This window comes from Chrysemys picta, chromosome 1 (genome assembly GCF_011386835.1).
Source record: "Chrysemys picta bellii isolate R12L10 chromosome 1, ASM1138683v2, whole genome shotgun sequence".
Classification (NCBI taxonomy): domain Eukaryota; kingdom Metazoa; phylum Chordata; order Testudines; family Emydidae; genus Chrysemys; species Chrysemys picta.
In genome coordinates, this window is record NC_088791.1 from 125003717 (window position 1) to 125019272 (window position 15556).

The 15556-nt window shown below is 43.8% G+C and overlaps 1 protein-coding gene across 8 annotated transcripts in view; it reads left to right on the forward strand.

Moving 5' to 3' along the window:
- PARVB (parvin beta) overlaps nucleotides 1-15556 on the forward strand; it is a 120779-nt gene that overhangs the window by 34790 nt on the left and 70433 nt on the right. For 6 of the 8 annotated variants that reach the window (XM_008165976.4, XM_065583643.1, XM_008165978.4 and 3 more), the window contains exon 2: nucleotides 10428-10517. In XM_008165976.4, coding sequence (XP_008164198.1) covers nucleotides 10428-10517 — 90 coding nt within the window. Of the gene's footprint in view, nucleotides 1-5017; nucleotides 5200-10427; nucleotides 10518-15556 lie in introns of those variants that run through there. The other 2 variants (XM_008165977.4, XM_008165980.4) reach the window with 2 other exon arrangements.

A 15556-nucleotide genomic window follows, 5' to 3' on the forward strand; every position in this document is an offset into this window, starting at 1 on the left:
TCTCATTGGAGTTTTCACTTTCTTGCTACTGATCACTTTCATTCTGGGCAGTTGTGTGCATTCCCATGCACCGAAGCAGCCAGCTATTTGGAACTGAAGTGCCTTTAACAGCACAACTTACTATTGTGGGTGTAAACTGTACAGCATGGCATGTGGATATACAGTCCAGGCAGTATATTGGTTTAAGTTGATAAGGCCAGGTCAGTCAGCACAACTAAATAGTGTTGGCTGTCAATGATCACCAGGGCCTGTTATGGCATCTGAGGGTTGTTAGGGCCTATGGATGCCCTAGCCATGGCTCCTTCACTGAGATTGAGACTGGGGTGGCTTATGGCCCTGTGCCACTGTGGGAATCCCATAGGCCAGAGAATGCTCTGTTACCTGGATGATTTAGGACAGCTTCCATGGGTCTGACAAACCCACTGGTCACTTGACAATTCTTTATTGTTATTTACTAATTTCAGTAGTGCCACTGTAAGTGCATGCCTGAGACAATGATAGAAGTGAGGTCCCTGCTGTGAAGAGATTAAAATGTAAGGGCTAAATTCTGCCACTCTTACTTGCATTGAGATAGCTGTACCTCACTCTGATTTCAGTGGAACTACTGGAGAGGTAAGGCACAAGTCCGTGTCAGTTGCAGAAGGGAGGATTGGGCTCTGTAGAGGCAATGCACAAGTAAAGGGGATTCTGTAAACCACTGTTGGATTTACAGCCCCCATGCCTCCGGACCCTGCGCCACCGGAGCCCGGGAGGGGAAGTGCCCAGCTGGGGGCGCAGGGTCCGGAGGCAAGGGGGCTGCCTGAAGCCCAAGTGCTACCGGCTTCACGGTTTGCTGGGCAGCCTCCAGACCCTGCGCCCCCGGCTGGGCGCTTCCCCTCCCGGGCTCCAGCTGCGCTGGGGAAGCGCCAGCCGGGGGCGCAGGGTCTGGGTGAAGCCGGTAGCGCTTGGGCAGCCCTTTCCGCGGGGCTGGGAGTGGGAGGGAGGAGGGGCGGAGTTAGGGCAGGGAAGGGGCGGAGTTGGGGCGGAGTTGGGGTGGGGAAATGGGCGGGGCCAGGGCCCGTGGAGGGTCCTCTTTTTTTATTTGTTAGATATGGTAACCCTAAGCATGAGAGTATAGTCCACTCCAGGGCACTGATCTTTAAAGCCACTGTAAGTTCAGACTGGAACAGGTATAGGTCTCGGTGAGTCCTAAAACACATAACACTGAGGTTGGGGACTTCTCACTGCCGCTTTTCTGCTACCTTTGATTTCCCCTTTTTTTTTTTTTTTTTTTGCTGTGTTGTACTGAGCACCTAACTCGTTATATTACTGGGTATTGGGCTAGAATAGGGACCCTAGAGCTAAACAATTTGGGGTATCTAATTGTTGTCAACTCAGGTGATTTATCGCAAGCCTCATGGCCTTACCCCACTTACATTGTTCTTCAGGGGATTACAGGAGAATCTCATCTTTCATTTCTTTTACTAATTATTTATTTCATTATTTTACAAAAAAACTTGTCCTCTGGTTGCAGAGAAAACATGACTAGAGTGCAGCAAAAAGACACAGACGTCAGAAGGCAATGAACTCTGAATTTATTAAAATCTCATTATTTTGGGGGGCCTAGGTCATGATTTTTTTTATGTTTGGGGGTTGGCAATACTGGAATATGTTTTTCCCACTCTCTCTCAAAGAAGTGTGTGTGTGTGTTTTGGCCAACTGATGGCCAGACACTGGAACAAGCATAAGCCCTGATCCTGCAACTGGATCCACACAGATGGGACCTCATTAGGGTTGCCAACTCTGACTGAAGTTATTCTGGGAGATTTCCCCCCCCCCCCAACATGACGTAATGCCATTTTCTTAAAATAGTCTATTAAAGTCTCCTGGATTGCTTTCAATAGTCACCGGGAGATCGATGTCAATTCCAGGAGACTCCAGGCCAATCCTGGAGGGTTGCCCCTGGGGAACCCCGGTAGGTCTGGACGAAATGCAGACACAAAATTTCTCGATACTTTAAATGACTGCTTCTTGGAGCAGCTGGTACAGGAACCCACAAGGGGAGAGGCAATTCTTGATTTAGTCCTGAGTGGAGCGCAGCATCTGGTCTAAGAGGTAACTATAACAGGACCACTTGGAAATAGTGACCGTAATATAATAACATATAACATTCCTGTGGTTGGAAGAACACCTCAGCAGCCCAGCACTGTGGCATTTAATTTCAGAAAGGGGAACTATGCAAAAATGAGGAGGTTAGTTAAACAGCAATTAAAAGGTACAGTGAGTATAGTGAAATCCCTGCAAGCTGCATGGACACTTTTCAAAGACACCCTAATAGAGGCCCAACTTAAATGTATACCCCAAATTAAAAAACACATTAAAAGAACTAAAGAGCCACCGTGGCTTAACAGCCATGTAAAAGAAGGAGGGACAGATAAGGAATCTTTTAAAAAGTGGAAGTCAGATCCTAGTGAGGTAAATAGAAAGGAGCATAAACACTGCCAAATTAAGGGCGGGTCTACACTGGGGGCGGGATCGATCTAAGATACGCAACTTCAGCTACGAGAATAACGTAGCTGAAGTCGAAGTATCTTAGATCGATATACCTTGGGTCCTCACGGCGTGGGATCGACGGCCGCGGCTCCCCCGTCGACTCCGCTACCGCCTGTTGCTCTGGTGGAGTTCCGGAGTCGACGGGGAGCACGTTCAGGGATTGATTTATTGCATTTAGAGATTAAACAAGCTAGGACTTTTCAGCTTGGAAAAGAGGAGACTAAGGGGGGATATGATAGAGGTATATAAAATCATGAGTGGTGTGGAGAAAGTGAATAAGGAAAAGTTATTTACTTGTTCCCATAATATAAGAACTAGGGGCCACCAAATGAAATTAATGGGCAGCAGGTTTAAAACAAATAAAAGGAAGTTCTTCTTCACACCGTGCACAGTCAACTTGTGGAACTCCTTGCCTGAGGAGGTTGTGAAAGCTAGGACTATAACAGGATTTGAAAGAGAACTATATAAATTCATGGAGGTTAAGTCCATTAATGGCTATTAGTCAGGATGGGTAAAGAATGGTGTCCCTAGCCTCTGTTTGTCAGAGGGTGGAGATGGATGGCAGGAGAGAGATCACCTGATCATTACCTGTTAGGTTCACTCCTTCTGGGGAACCTGGCATTGGCCACTGTCGGAAGACAGGATACTGGGGTGGATGGATCTTTGGTCTGACCCAGTATGGCCATTCTCATGTTCTTATGTCTGCCTACATGGATCTGATTGCAAAAATGGAAGTACATTTTTCAAAAGTGTCTACACCGCCATTGACTTTCAGTGAGATTTAGGGTAGAATTTTTAGGTACCTAGGTCTCATTGACTGTCAGTGGAATGTACGCTCCTAAATCACTTTTGTAAATAGGACTTGGGGATTGTCTCCACTAGAAAGTTTTGCTACATTAACTAATATAGTTAGAGCACCAACCGCCCCCTTCCCATCCCTCCAGTGTGGATGCAGTTAGACCAGTATAGCTTACTCCAGTTTGGGAAGCACAATAAGCTATACTGGTATAAGGCACAATTATATCAGTCTGTACCAGGGCTTATGTCAGTATAATTATATCAGTAAAAATTCTCAGTCCTAATCAACAGGCTTCTAAGTCACAGGCTTTTGAAAATTTGACTCTGGGGCTATAACTGTTTAGCAGAGTCCCTCACATTACTACAGACCAGATGTGACTCAGGAGTGAGACCAATCCTCATGACTCAGAAGAAGCAAGTTAGCTTTCCCACCTTCTGGCTGAGGGCTGGTTTACACTAGAAGGTTTTACCGGCATAGCTGTATCTGGTAGGAGTGTGAGGGGAAAAAATCACTTCGCTATGCCAGCAAAAATCCTAGTGTAGTGTAGATGCAGTTTTACTGCCAAAAAAGTCCTTTTGCCAATAGAGCTTATCCCATTTGAGGAGTTGGTATAAGCTATACTGGTTAAAAGGCAACCCCTTTTTTGCCAGTATAAGGTGCTTTTCCACAAGGGGGGTTTGCTGGTATAGCTCTATTGGTATACAGTAGCTACCCTGGCAAGCCCTTTTCAGATGGCCTGTTATCTGGAGACTCGTGAAACTTGTCTCAGCTAGACTGAATTTTTTTGCATAACTTTTGTGGGCCTTTATTAAAACCTCTATTGGGTTCTTCCCTGAAATGGATACATTGCTCAGTCTTGAATAATTTGTTTTTGTTGCTGTCTCCATTGTGTGATTGTGAGATGTCTTGGTCTCTTTTGTATGTGTGTTGTATGTTATTTTCCCCCCTCCTGCTTCATTGCTGTATCTGACTAACAGAATATTGGTGTGGAGGGGAAAGCGGTGACGCAAAATTGTTACCAAAAAACTCTAGGAATACACTTCAGAGTTCACCATGTTGGGAGTACCCCAGCAAATGCATATTCACACAGGCATGTGCACTAGAATTGTGAATAATCCTGATCTGAACTTTGCAGCTTTCATGGCACAGTTTCTTATTTTCATAAACTCTGGCATGTGGAATATTATGATAAACCTGAAGCTTAAACCTCAAAGCAAATGTAGCCACACAGGGGAACGGAAGATGATGAAATAAGAACTGCTATTAGGTCTCTCTGACTATCTGCATAATTGATCAGTGCCTTTTGAACCTCTCATTCCTCTCTGCACTTCAGTATTCTCTTTGATAAGCCATTGTGATTGCTTGATGGTGGGGGAATGTGACTGTGCCCTGGCTAATGGGCAAAGATGACTGTCACCAGGGACTTCTTGTGGGCTAAGTGCTACCTTTAAAAATCATGTGTCAGCTGTTGCCCCGAGCTGACCGCGATGGACTTATGGCTTCTTTGTCTCTCTTACAGAACGTGAGCTATGTTGCGAATTCCATGCTGGGAGTTCATCCTTCTTGAATTTCATGCTACCAAGCAAAGTATTTTTTCTCCCCCTACTCTCCCCTCCGCATAACTGCTGCTGTCTTGCTCTCTCTCCTCCCAAGTCACCATGACCAAATTAACCCAAGTTTGACTGGCCAGGCATGTCAGTCCCTGTCCAGCTGCCACTCTTCCTTTAACATTTTCACTGCACATACTGCACTGCAGAGGTACGCTCCAGACCATCGCAAATTGTAGGGAGCCAAAATGGCAGGGCTGCTTTGTAAAAAACGCAAAAAAGGAGGTACGCAAAAGGATTTGTCATGCACAAAACTCTAAGGTTTGTAAGCTACCTGTGTGGAGCAGAGTTCTTGCTGTGAGCTTCTGGCTTTCTGTAAGTGAGGCTCTGTCTGGGGGACTGTCTTTTAGAATTTGCTTTATTGAAATGGCAGCACTTTGTTCTGACTAGGCACTTGCTACAGAAATAGGACAGAACCTTTTGCCCTTGTGGCATTCAGCCCAGCAAATTGGCTTTTAAGAGCAAACATGTTTCTTCAACTGTGTGTAAGATGGGCGCTGGGTGCATAATGCATGACTGCATTTATTTCCACCTTTAACTTTTTCTTTACCTGTTTTTGAGCCCTTAGCCATAGAAGTGGTGTTGTAGAAAGGAGGGGATTTTATTTGCTAAAAATACTTTACTTTGTTTTGATTTCAAAATGTAATTTTTGCTTTTTAAAAATATCTCCTTCCTTATCTACTTTGATCAGAGAGCTTCCTTTTTGAATCAAACTCCTGGGGGAATAAAGCAACTTAGCTGCATTTTAAAAGTAAGCTTGGCAGAATTTCATTTTTTTTGGACAATTTTGATGGATAATAGCGATGATTATTTTTAAGCATTTTTTTCAATTTAAATTGTCATAGTTGTGGGAAATTATAGGGGGAGGTCAGACAATAATGCTTGAATGGCAGCAGACATGATTCAAAATGTTAAGCTGTATAACCCGATACAACATCAGATGTTAAAAACATATAAAGTAAATGTCCTGAAATCAAACCCTAATAAGTTCTCATATAGCATTTTTCTGACTTTGCTGTTCTGCAAATTTTGATGATTAGTGATGGAAATACTTTTTCTCAGTTGGGTTTGTGTGTATGTGTAAGACGACGATTGCTGACATTTACCAATTTAAAAAAATCATATCCTTCCAAGCCTATTTAAAAGAAATCTTGTTTAAATGTAATTTTCTGAAAGCATCTTGTGTATTTATTTAGCGCACAGTGGGTGCCAGGTACTTTAAAATAAATATACTCTCCAGGGCAATGACTGTCTCATCATCTATCTTTCCCCAGTGCAGGGAGGCCCTGGTCCTGCCGGGAGATTTTGGGTGTTACAGTAATGATGTAAATTCTACTAATAATGAAGATAAAACTTCTGCCATGAAGAGTTAGTAATTGAGGCTGGGATTTTCAAAGGCAACTTGATTGAATGGGATTTGGGTGTCTAGGGAAACTTTGAAAATCTCCATGTTCCAGATCTGCAAAACCTTATTTGTGATTATTCCTACTTGCATGTGTATTTCCATTGACTTCTCAATGTAAGGACTACTTGAGGGAATAAGGGTTTGCAGGATGGAGCCCTAAGTGGACACACAGAGAGGATGCCATGCTATGAAAAGACACTCAACTTAGCATGTGACTTTTTAGTTCTCTGATTTTTTGTTTAGAGGAATTTCAAAAAAAATTAATAAAATCCAGAAGTCCTTAGTGTCTTTTTTTAATTAGATATGTTTAGGTAAAAAGCCACAGTATATACAACATATTCCATATATAGTAGAGAATGCAGTTTTGCTCCTGTCCTTTTGCAAGAAGTATACGATACCAAAAGTGAACTGTACCTTGTTACTGGCAGGACACACTCTTGTTGCATATTAACTCTAGCAGGTCACTTTAACGTGGATCTTAATCCATAGGCTCTCAAAATATATGAATCTGGCATTTGCTGCTTCTGGGGACATAAGGACAACGTGTGGCATTCAGGGAATTTATACTTACTTGATAGCCTGCCAGCAAGCAGAAACTAGTTCACCTCTTGGAATCCTCATTAGGAAAAGTGATAACTGGTTTTAAGTGCCTTCTCTTTGGCTGCCAGTGAAATGTTGCGCAGAGATTATCGCGCGTGTGTCCCAAGCATTCTAATTTTCTGTTAACCTCTTTCTGTATGGGGGGGAGGTGGAGAGTGGTGACATGGGACTTTATAACGTGTGTAATATATATACAAATGGCTAGAGTATATGGGTTGATCTCACTACAGGAAAGGGGAGTAGGGATCTATTTTTAAAAGAACTGCCTGATGGGAGACCGGTGTGGTTTAGATTGCCTTTTTCACCAGGAAAGGACTGCTCTGTTGAGCTTGTGGTTATTTCCCTGTTTATATGGAAATCCTTGCTTTGCCCCAAAAGGGCCTCAAGGACTTGGGCTTCCCATGTAGTCTCCTGCATAGACAATGAAAACATTCTTGTCACTCCTGAAGTGACGTTGCACTTTTTTGGTAGGTCGGAGAAGGACTGGTTATCTGCAAACTTAAAGTTCTGCTTTTACTGTGCCTTGGAACCTAGGTCTTTGAATCCCTCCCCACTACACCCTTCCTCAGTGGCCAATACTATGTGAAGCTGGTGATAGCGTAACACTGCCAGACCCCGGTTGTCGGCAGGTGGGATCGAACCTGGGACCTCTGGAGATATATTCATGAGCTAAAAGCCATATGGCTGTTAGTTAAGGCTGTAGAGCAGACTCATTAATCTCTCTCTCAGTGATCTCAGTGTCGCTAGATGGGACAGAACACCACACCCAGGAGGTGTGTGGGTTACAATAGGCAAACCTAAAAAGGTTGGGAGAAGCATCCATAAATGTGGCAGCTTATCTACCCACCCTAACGTAGCCTAACTTTTTCTTGGTCTGTTAATCTCATGAGAACAGGAGATTTCTAGCACTTCATGGTAAAAGCAGATTAAGGCTAAATAGGACCAGGATCCACCATAATTTTGAGATTTCCCCCCTTACATAGGTCCTGTCTCTCCCCTATCCCATAGTCCCTTGATGACTCCCACTGTTCTTGATGATTTTCTTTCCACTCCTGAGTTATTGATCTTCCTTCAAAGTGTGATAGCCCAGGGAGACCAGAACCTACGGATTCTACCTTAATTCTACTGCTGCCTTCAGATGGGTCCGAAATACTGCAAGAGTTGCTTTCTCATGATATTTTGGCATTTCCACTTTCACTCCTCACCATGGCCATGCAGTGCAGAAGGATGTGAAACTGAAAATGACAGCAGCAGCAAAAGTAAGTTATCCAAACTTCAACCTGGAGGGTGAAGATTGATCTTGGGTTTTTATTTTTCCTGGACTTTATCCATCCCTAAGTACAGTGTAGCACCAGGCCCCGAAGTGGGTTGTTGTCAGCAGAGATTGAACATGGTGCCTCTGGATCTAGAAGCACGAACCTCTTCTTCTTGAGCTAAAATAATCCAGCTTTGTTAGCCAAGGCTGTAACAGGCTCATCAATCTCTGTGTGACCCAGCCACTACTAGAGAACAGCAGAGCACCGCACTGAGCTGCTGTGGGTTACCGTAGCCTACATAGTTTCCTTGAACAGTGCTTTTGTCTTATGTCAAACCCATCTGTTCCTTTAACTTAAAATAAGTGCTTGATTTTGTTATCCATAGCGCTTCAGGTGCATATCCGTTAATAGCGTGTGATGGTACTAATAGCACATACAATACTTTTGCTCTTTTTCTAGCTGTGCACAAACACTGTTATTCCATCCAACACTGCTGAGAGTTAGGTATGTTAATATTAGTAGCTGAAAGGCCATGCTGCTGCAGCAGTGTAATTTGTAAAGTTGTGTGTTTTTAAAAAAAAATTAAAAAAGCTGTAAATAGCTGAACATCCCAATGCTGATTGAACCTGGTGATATGCTAAACAAAAAGGGCTCTCAGCCATGGCTGTAGCCATTTCCATCGGTTCATACTGACTCAACAGACATTCTAGGCTTCAGAGAGATGTTTGGGATTATGATGCGTGTCAGTTTTGTTGATTTGTTTGTAGGAGGATTGTGCTGGGAGACGTGTTGATTTGTGTCAGTTGTGTATGGGATTGGGGAGTGGTGTTGCCATTAGGGTTATGTAGGTTTGGGTTATTGTATGTGTTGGTTGTGATGTTGTGTGGGTGGTTTTGAGGAACTGTGACAGCTGCGCCAAGTAATCCACCATCTCTTCAGACTCCCTCATACAACCAATGAAATTGTTGTTGAATGAAAATTAGCTGTAAAGAAAGGGTGGTGATTGGTTGAGTTACTGCTGATATCGCAGTGGTGTAGGACTCTTGGACTATTATAAATACATGCCTTACTGTCACATGGGTGTAATTCATAAAGTCAGAATGGTTGAGAACTTGAAAACTGGATGGTAACAGACCGTGAATGCCGGCATAATTGAACCCCGTGGTATTCTGGGCAAAAAAATCCCCTCAGCCATGCTTATAGCTGTTTCCATCACTTCACCCTGATTCAACAGACATTTTAAGCTTCAGAGGGACATACAGAGTGACAATCCTGGAATCTTGTTCTATAGATCCATTTTACAGATAGCTGAAAGGAGACCCAGACTAGTTGAGCGACTTGTCCCAAGATCCTACAGAGAGGTCAGTGACAGCTTTGGGTTTAGAGCTTGAGTTCAAAGATTCCAGTCTTATGCTTGATCCCCTAGCCCAGGGGTTCTCAAACTGGGGGCTGGGACCCCTCAGGAGGTCGCGAGGTTATTACCTGGGGGGTCATGAGCTGTCAGCCTCCATCCCAAGCCCCGCTTTGCCTCCAGCATTTATAATGGTGTTAAATATATAAAAAAGTGTTTTTAATTGATCACGGGGGTTGCACTCAGAGGCTTGCTATGTGAAAGGGGTCACCAGTACAAAAGTTTGAGAACCACTGTCCTAGCCCATACTATGCCTCTTTATAATGTGAATGCCAGTGTTTCACTAAAACCCCTTTTACTGTTTCTCAAGTCTTCCTTGGGCTCTTTCAGGCTTTTTGTTAATTACAGTGGCACATCGTGATCCTTGCAGGCGGAAAAGATTGTTCTTATTGACATAGAAGTCCAGTCAACTAGTGTTTAGTTCCCCTTTCTGTCTCCTGTGCAGCCCCATGAGGTGCACAAAAGGAACCATCTTTACTCCAGACTGAGAGAGCGCCCACAGAGCTCTAAACGCTTCCCGGTGTGGGAAATGGAAATTCTGAGTTCATCTTCACTGCAAGCTCAAGACTCCTGCAAAATAACCTCCGCTAAATCACCCTGGCTAACCAGCTGTTTAATATGAAACGGCAAAATGTTTTGACTCTCTGATTCTTTTCCACAGCAGCTGTGGTTCTTATTTCCATAAGCTGTAAACTCGCTTTGAAATGGGCCTGCCGGATGTATTCTTCCCCTGTAGCTAAAAAATGTGTAAAAAGTACAAAATTCTGCGTTTATAAAAGTTTTTTTTTCTCTCTTTTTTTTCTTTTCTTCTCTTCAGTGAGCGACCTGCAGGAAGAGGGCAAAAATGCTATTAACGCGCCAATGTCTCCCGCCACCATTGATATCCACCCTGAAGATACCCTATTAGGTACAGTATTAATGCTACAGGCATAAGCAAGTGTGTGTTAATGGAGATCAGGATGTGCGTAGGTATTGAAAATTGAAGCCAATAGAAATGAGCATGAACTATAGTATGTAAAATGTAGGATAAAAATTAGAAGGGCTGAGAGGAAATTTGAACAGCAGTATGCCCACTACTCAAGTATGTTAGAGCCAGGAAGCTAGCAAGAGAATTGGACTATCAGGAAGACAAGGGCATTGCAGAGAAACTAACTGATTTCTTTGCATCATTCCATATCACAGAGGATATTTAGGAAATACCTACCCTGAAACTAGTCTTTTCAGGTAATGAGGATGAGACACTGTCAGAGATTGACATATCAAAAGTGTAGGCCTTGGAACAAACAACTACATTAAAGAGCAACAAGTCACCAGGGGTGTTGTTCCAAGACTTCTGAAAGAATGAATTGGCTGAAGTGCTCCTATAAATATTGAGCCTTTGATTAATTTCACTTACGCACCTTCCAGGCTCCTGGTGTAGTAACAAATACTGCACCGAACTTTAACAAAGGTGCTAGTGGTGATCTTAGGAAGTACATTGAGCCTTACTCCAGTACCAGGGAAACTGTAAGCAACAGTAATTAAAAAATAGAATGATAAAACACCTAGATGAACATATGATAAGACAGACAAGCATAGCATTTGTAAAGGATGCCAATCTACTAGAATTTGAGAATGTCAGTGAAACAGTGGATAAAAGAGGAATCCATAAATATAATTTTATTTGAACTTTCGAAAAGTCTTTGGCAAAATGCCACATATTAAGGAATTAAGGAAACTAAGGGCAGGTCTACACTAGAAGCACTACATCAGCGCAGCTGCACCAGTGCTGCTGTGCACCAGTGCATTTGGTGAAGACGCTCTATTCCGATGGCAGAGCACTCTCCTGTTGGCATAATTATTCCACCTCTGTGTGAAGCAGAAGTTATGTCTGCAGGAGAGCATCTCCCACTGACATAGCACTGGTGTGGACAGCGCTTAGGTCTCTGTAACTTGCGTTGCTCAGGGGGGGGTCTTTTTCATGCCCCTGAGCGATGTAGGTTAGGTGGACTTATGTGGTAGTGTAGACCTGACCTAAGTAGTCTTGGGATGAGATGAAAAGTACTGTTGTGGTTCAGAAACTGGTCAAGAGACAGAAAACAGAGTAGGAACAAATGGTCAGTTTTCAACATACCAAAAGTTTTCATGGTATGGTGTGCCAAGGTTCTCTACAAGGTCTGATGTTTTTAGTATATTCCATTAATGATCTGAAAAAGGAGGCGAGCAGTGAGATGGAAAAACGAACAGATAGCATATTTAAGGTAGTTACGATTAGAGTAGACTCTGAGGAAATCCAGAGGGACCCAGTTAAGCTAGATGACTGGGCAGCATGATGGCAGATGAAATTCATTGTTGACCAATGCAAGGTTTTGCACTCCAGAAAGAATAAATTAAAATACTCACACATCATGCTGGGTTCTAAATTAACTATCAACAATAAGCCAGGGATTGGCAACCTTTGGCACGTGGCCCGACAGGGAAATGCGCTGGCGGGCCAGGACGGTTTGTTAACCTGCAGTGTCTGCAGGTTTGGCTGATTGCAGCTCCCACTGGCCGCGGTTCACCATTCCAGGCCAATGTGCTGGCCACCGCTTCCTGCAGCCCCCATTGGCCTGGAACGGTGCACCGCGGCCAGTGGGAGCTGCGATCGGCTGAACCTGCAGACGCTGCAGGTAAACAAACCGTCCTGGCCTGCCAGTGGATTTCCCTGACGGGCTGTATGCCAAAGGTTGCCAATCCCTGGCTTATAGTGTAGCAGTGGTTCAAAAAGCAAATAAATGCTAGGATGTGTAAATAATTAGACTGAATATAATTCTGAATATATATCTTGTTATACTTGCCTGGCCCCATCACCGAAATATCTAGCACCTCACAATCTTTAATGTATTTATCCTCACAACATCCCTGTGAGATAGGCAAGTTCTGTTATCCTATTGTACAAATGGGGAACTGAGGCACAGAGAGACTAAGGCTATGTATTTATCCTCACCTCACCCCTGTGAGGTAGGGAATTCCTATTATTCCCATTGTACTAATGGGGAACTGAGACATGCAAGGGTATGTCTATACTAGCACTTTTGTTGGCGAAACGTTTGTCAGTTGGGGTGTGAAAAAAACACACTCCTGACCAACATAAGTTTCACTGACAGAAGTGCTGGTGTGGACAGCGCCATGTAGCTACCACTTGTTGGGGGGTGGTTTAATTATGCCAGCGGGAGAATTCTTTCCTGCTGGCAGAGAGCAGCTACATGGAAGACCTTACAGTGGTGCAGCTGCAGCAGTACAGCTGTGCTGCTGTAAGGTCCCTAGTGTAGACATAGCCTAAGTTACTTGCCCAAACTCAAACAGAGTGTGAGAACTGGGAATTGAACATGGGTGTCGCAGCTCCTGGTCTCTGGGCCTAACCACTAGGCCATCCTTTTTCTCAAAGTACGTATTAAATAAATGGATAATACATTCCAGCCTTGAATGCTGTATTGGGTTCTGGTCATCCCATCTCACAAATGATGATATAGAAGAAATAGGGGACTAAATATGGGTCTGGAGAATGAACAGAGGGTGGGAGAGATTGAAAAGAGGATAAATGTTTAGTTCATAGAAGAGACAAATAAGAGGGGCTATGCGAGAGGTATGTAAAATAAGTAATGTGATAGAGGAGGTAAATTGAGAGCTTTTATTTATCCTTTCTGATATTATGAGAACAAGGAGGCACACACTGAAATTAAAAAGCAACAAGTTTAAAATGATAAAAGGAAATGTGCCCCCCCCAACAATATATATTTTAACCTGTGGAATTCATTGGCACAAGATGTCATGGAGTCAAATAATTCTGAGCAGTTGCAAAAAGGAGTAACTGTTTATATGGATAATGGGAAAACCCATGGTTACATTAAATAGGCAAAGGAAACCAGAGAGACAAATCTGCATTCTTCTGGGCATAAGCCAGGCACTGACTGACCAGAATGGGGAAGAAAACTAACTTCTGTAGAGATTATTCCATAATTGAATAAGGGCGGGGGACCTAACGCCTTCCTCTGCTGCATCTGGTATTGACTCTTTTCAGAGATGGGATACTGGATTAGCTGGAGCCTTGGTTTAATTCTGTCCTGTTTTGATATAGGTAAGACCCTCAAGCAAATAACAATATATCATGAGGCCTTCATATAAAAAGACACAAAAAGAGCTTCTCTAATCCCCTCTTCTATTAAAGGCGGGTGAGAGAGACTGAGAGAGATTAGGGTCCCGCACAGGAAAGGTGGGTGTTGCACAAACATGGGTGAGCCCTCTTTTGAAAGTTCCAGCTTGCAACCTCATGGGCTGGGCGTGTGCTGGGTGTAACTTCCTTAGCGTTCGCCTGCTTGACTCATCCCAGTAGACAGGAGGAAGTAAAGAACCAAAAGAAACTAGAAACCTTACAGAATCAGAAGCTCTTCCTAGGTTTGTGGAAAATTTGGCAAACGTTTTTAACGTTCAGTTTAGGTGTTTTTTAATAGATTGTGGACCCTGCAAAGAACTGAGCCCAAATGTCTTGGCAGGTCTCGGGAAACCCCACTCAATTGTACAGTCTGTCATATCCACCCAGTGTGAGTGCAGAGCTTCATCACTAACAGCAACGTAACTGTAATACTGGGACAGCGGGTTGTCGTGTTCTGGTGCCTGAACAGCGGTGCAGGTCAGAGGGCTCTCTGTCCGTGGCACTGTGGCCATCAAAACTCCTTTTTGTGACCATGATATTGTTTGTGTGGTGGACTACATAGTACCACAATGTGTTGGCATCTCTGTCCATCTTCCATTCACGTGTACATCCAAGCAACACAAAGGATAAGTCCACACTGCAAAGAGCCAGCCCCCACAGAGGGACTCAAGCTAGAGTGCTAAAAATGGCTGAGTAGTCCAGGTCAGGTGGCAGTGCGGGGGGTCGTGTAGAGCTGTTGCCTGAGCCACAGTGTCCACGCTGCTGTTTTTAGCGTGTTAGCTTGAGCGGAGCTAGCGTCAGTCAGTCTGCTTGGGCAGGCAGGCTTGCTCCAGCGACAGAGTAGACCTACTCAAGCGGGCCTGGCTTCTTAAACGGTACAGTCAGATGTGAAGCATGTGTATCATGTATCAAAGGCTTCTGCCTCATAAATCTTAGGCAAGTGTATGCTATGGGTGTAATTCTGGCCCATGGAAGTCAATGGAAATGTTGCCATTGACTTCCAACAGGCCTGGATTTCATCCTGTATGTCTATGTATGTGCACTGCTACAGTTAAACCCTCCAGTTCTGTTTTAGCTGTAGCGCAGTGGATCATGTAACAAGGCTGTGATGCTGCATTCCTGTTGCTGTGTAGCAGCTGTGCTTTCATTTCCACTTATAGGAGCTGTTCTAAACTAAATCACAACTGTCATTTCAGCAACAAAGGAGATTACAATGAGGAAAGGTGGGGAAGGGTGAGTTTGCTAGTTGAAATTGAGCACCAGAATTTAACAGGCTGTAACAACATTGCTCCTTAATATTTGCATCTAGGGTAGAATGCTGTGTGCACCTACAGATGCATTCAGTTGTGGTGGGGAAAAACAAAGGGGGAGCCTTTGTTACCAGTCCAACAAAGTGTTGGCTCAGTGGGGAAAAAAACCTCAAATGCAATCATCCTTCTAAAATTAATCTTTACTCCTCCCGCTCCCTCTTCTGTTCCTTTGTCTCCTCCCTTCCTTTGGATTTTTTGTCTTTCACCCTCCCCTCCCTTCTCTTTCCTCTTCCTTATTTTATCGGTCTCTCCTCTTCTTCCCTCCCTTCACCCATGTGTTATGGAAACCATCCTCAAGCTGAGAAGAGTTAGATCGGTCTTCCCCCAGAGCCTGTTGGCATGGTTCTTTCAGTTGGTCCAAGCAACTGTGTAGAAAGACACTCCCTACACTTCCTTGCCAAGGGCTTTAGCTACAGTTCTCCTAGCTGCTGCTAACACTGAGGAACTAAGCTGCGTCCTCAG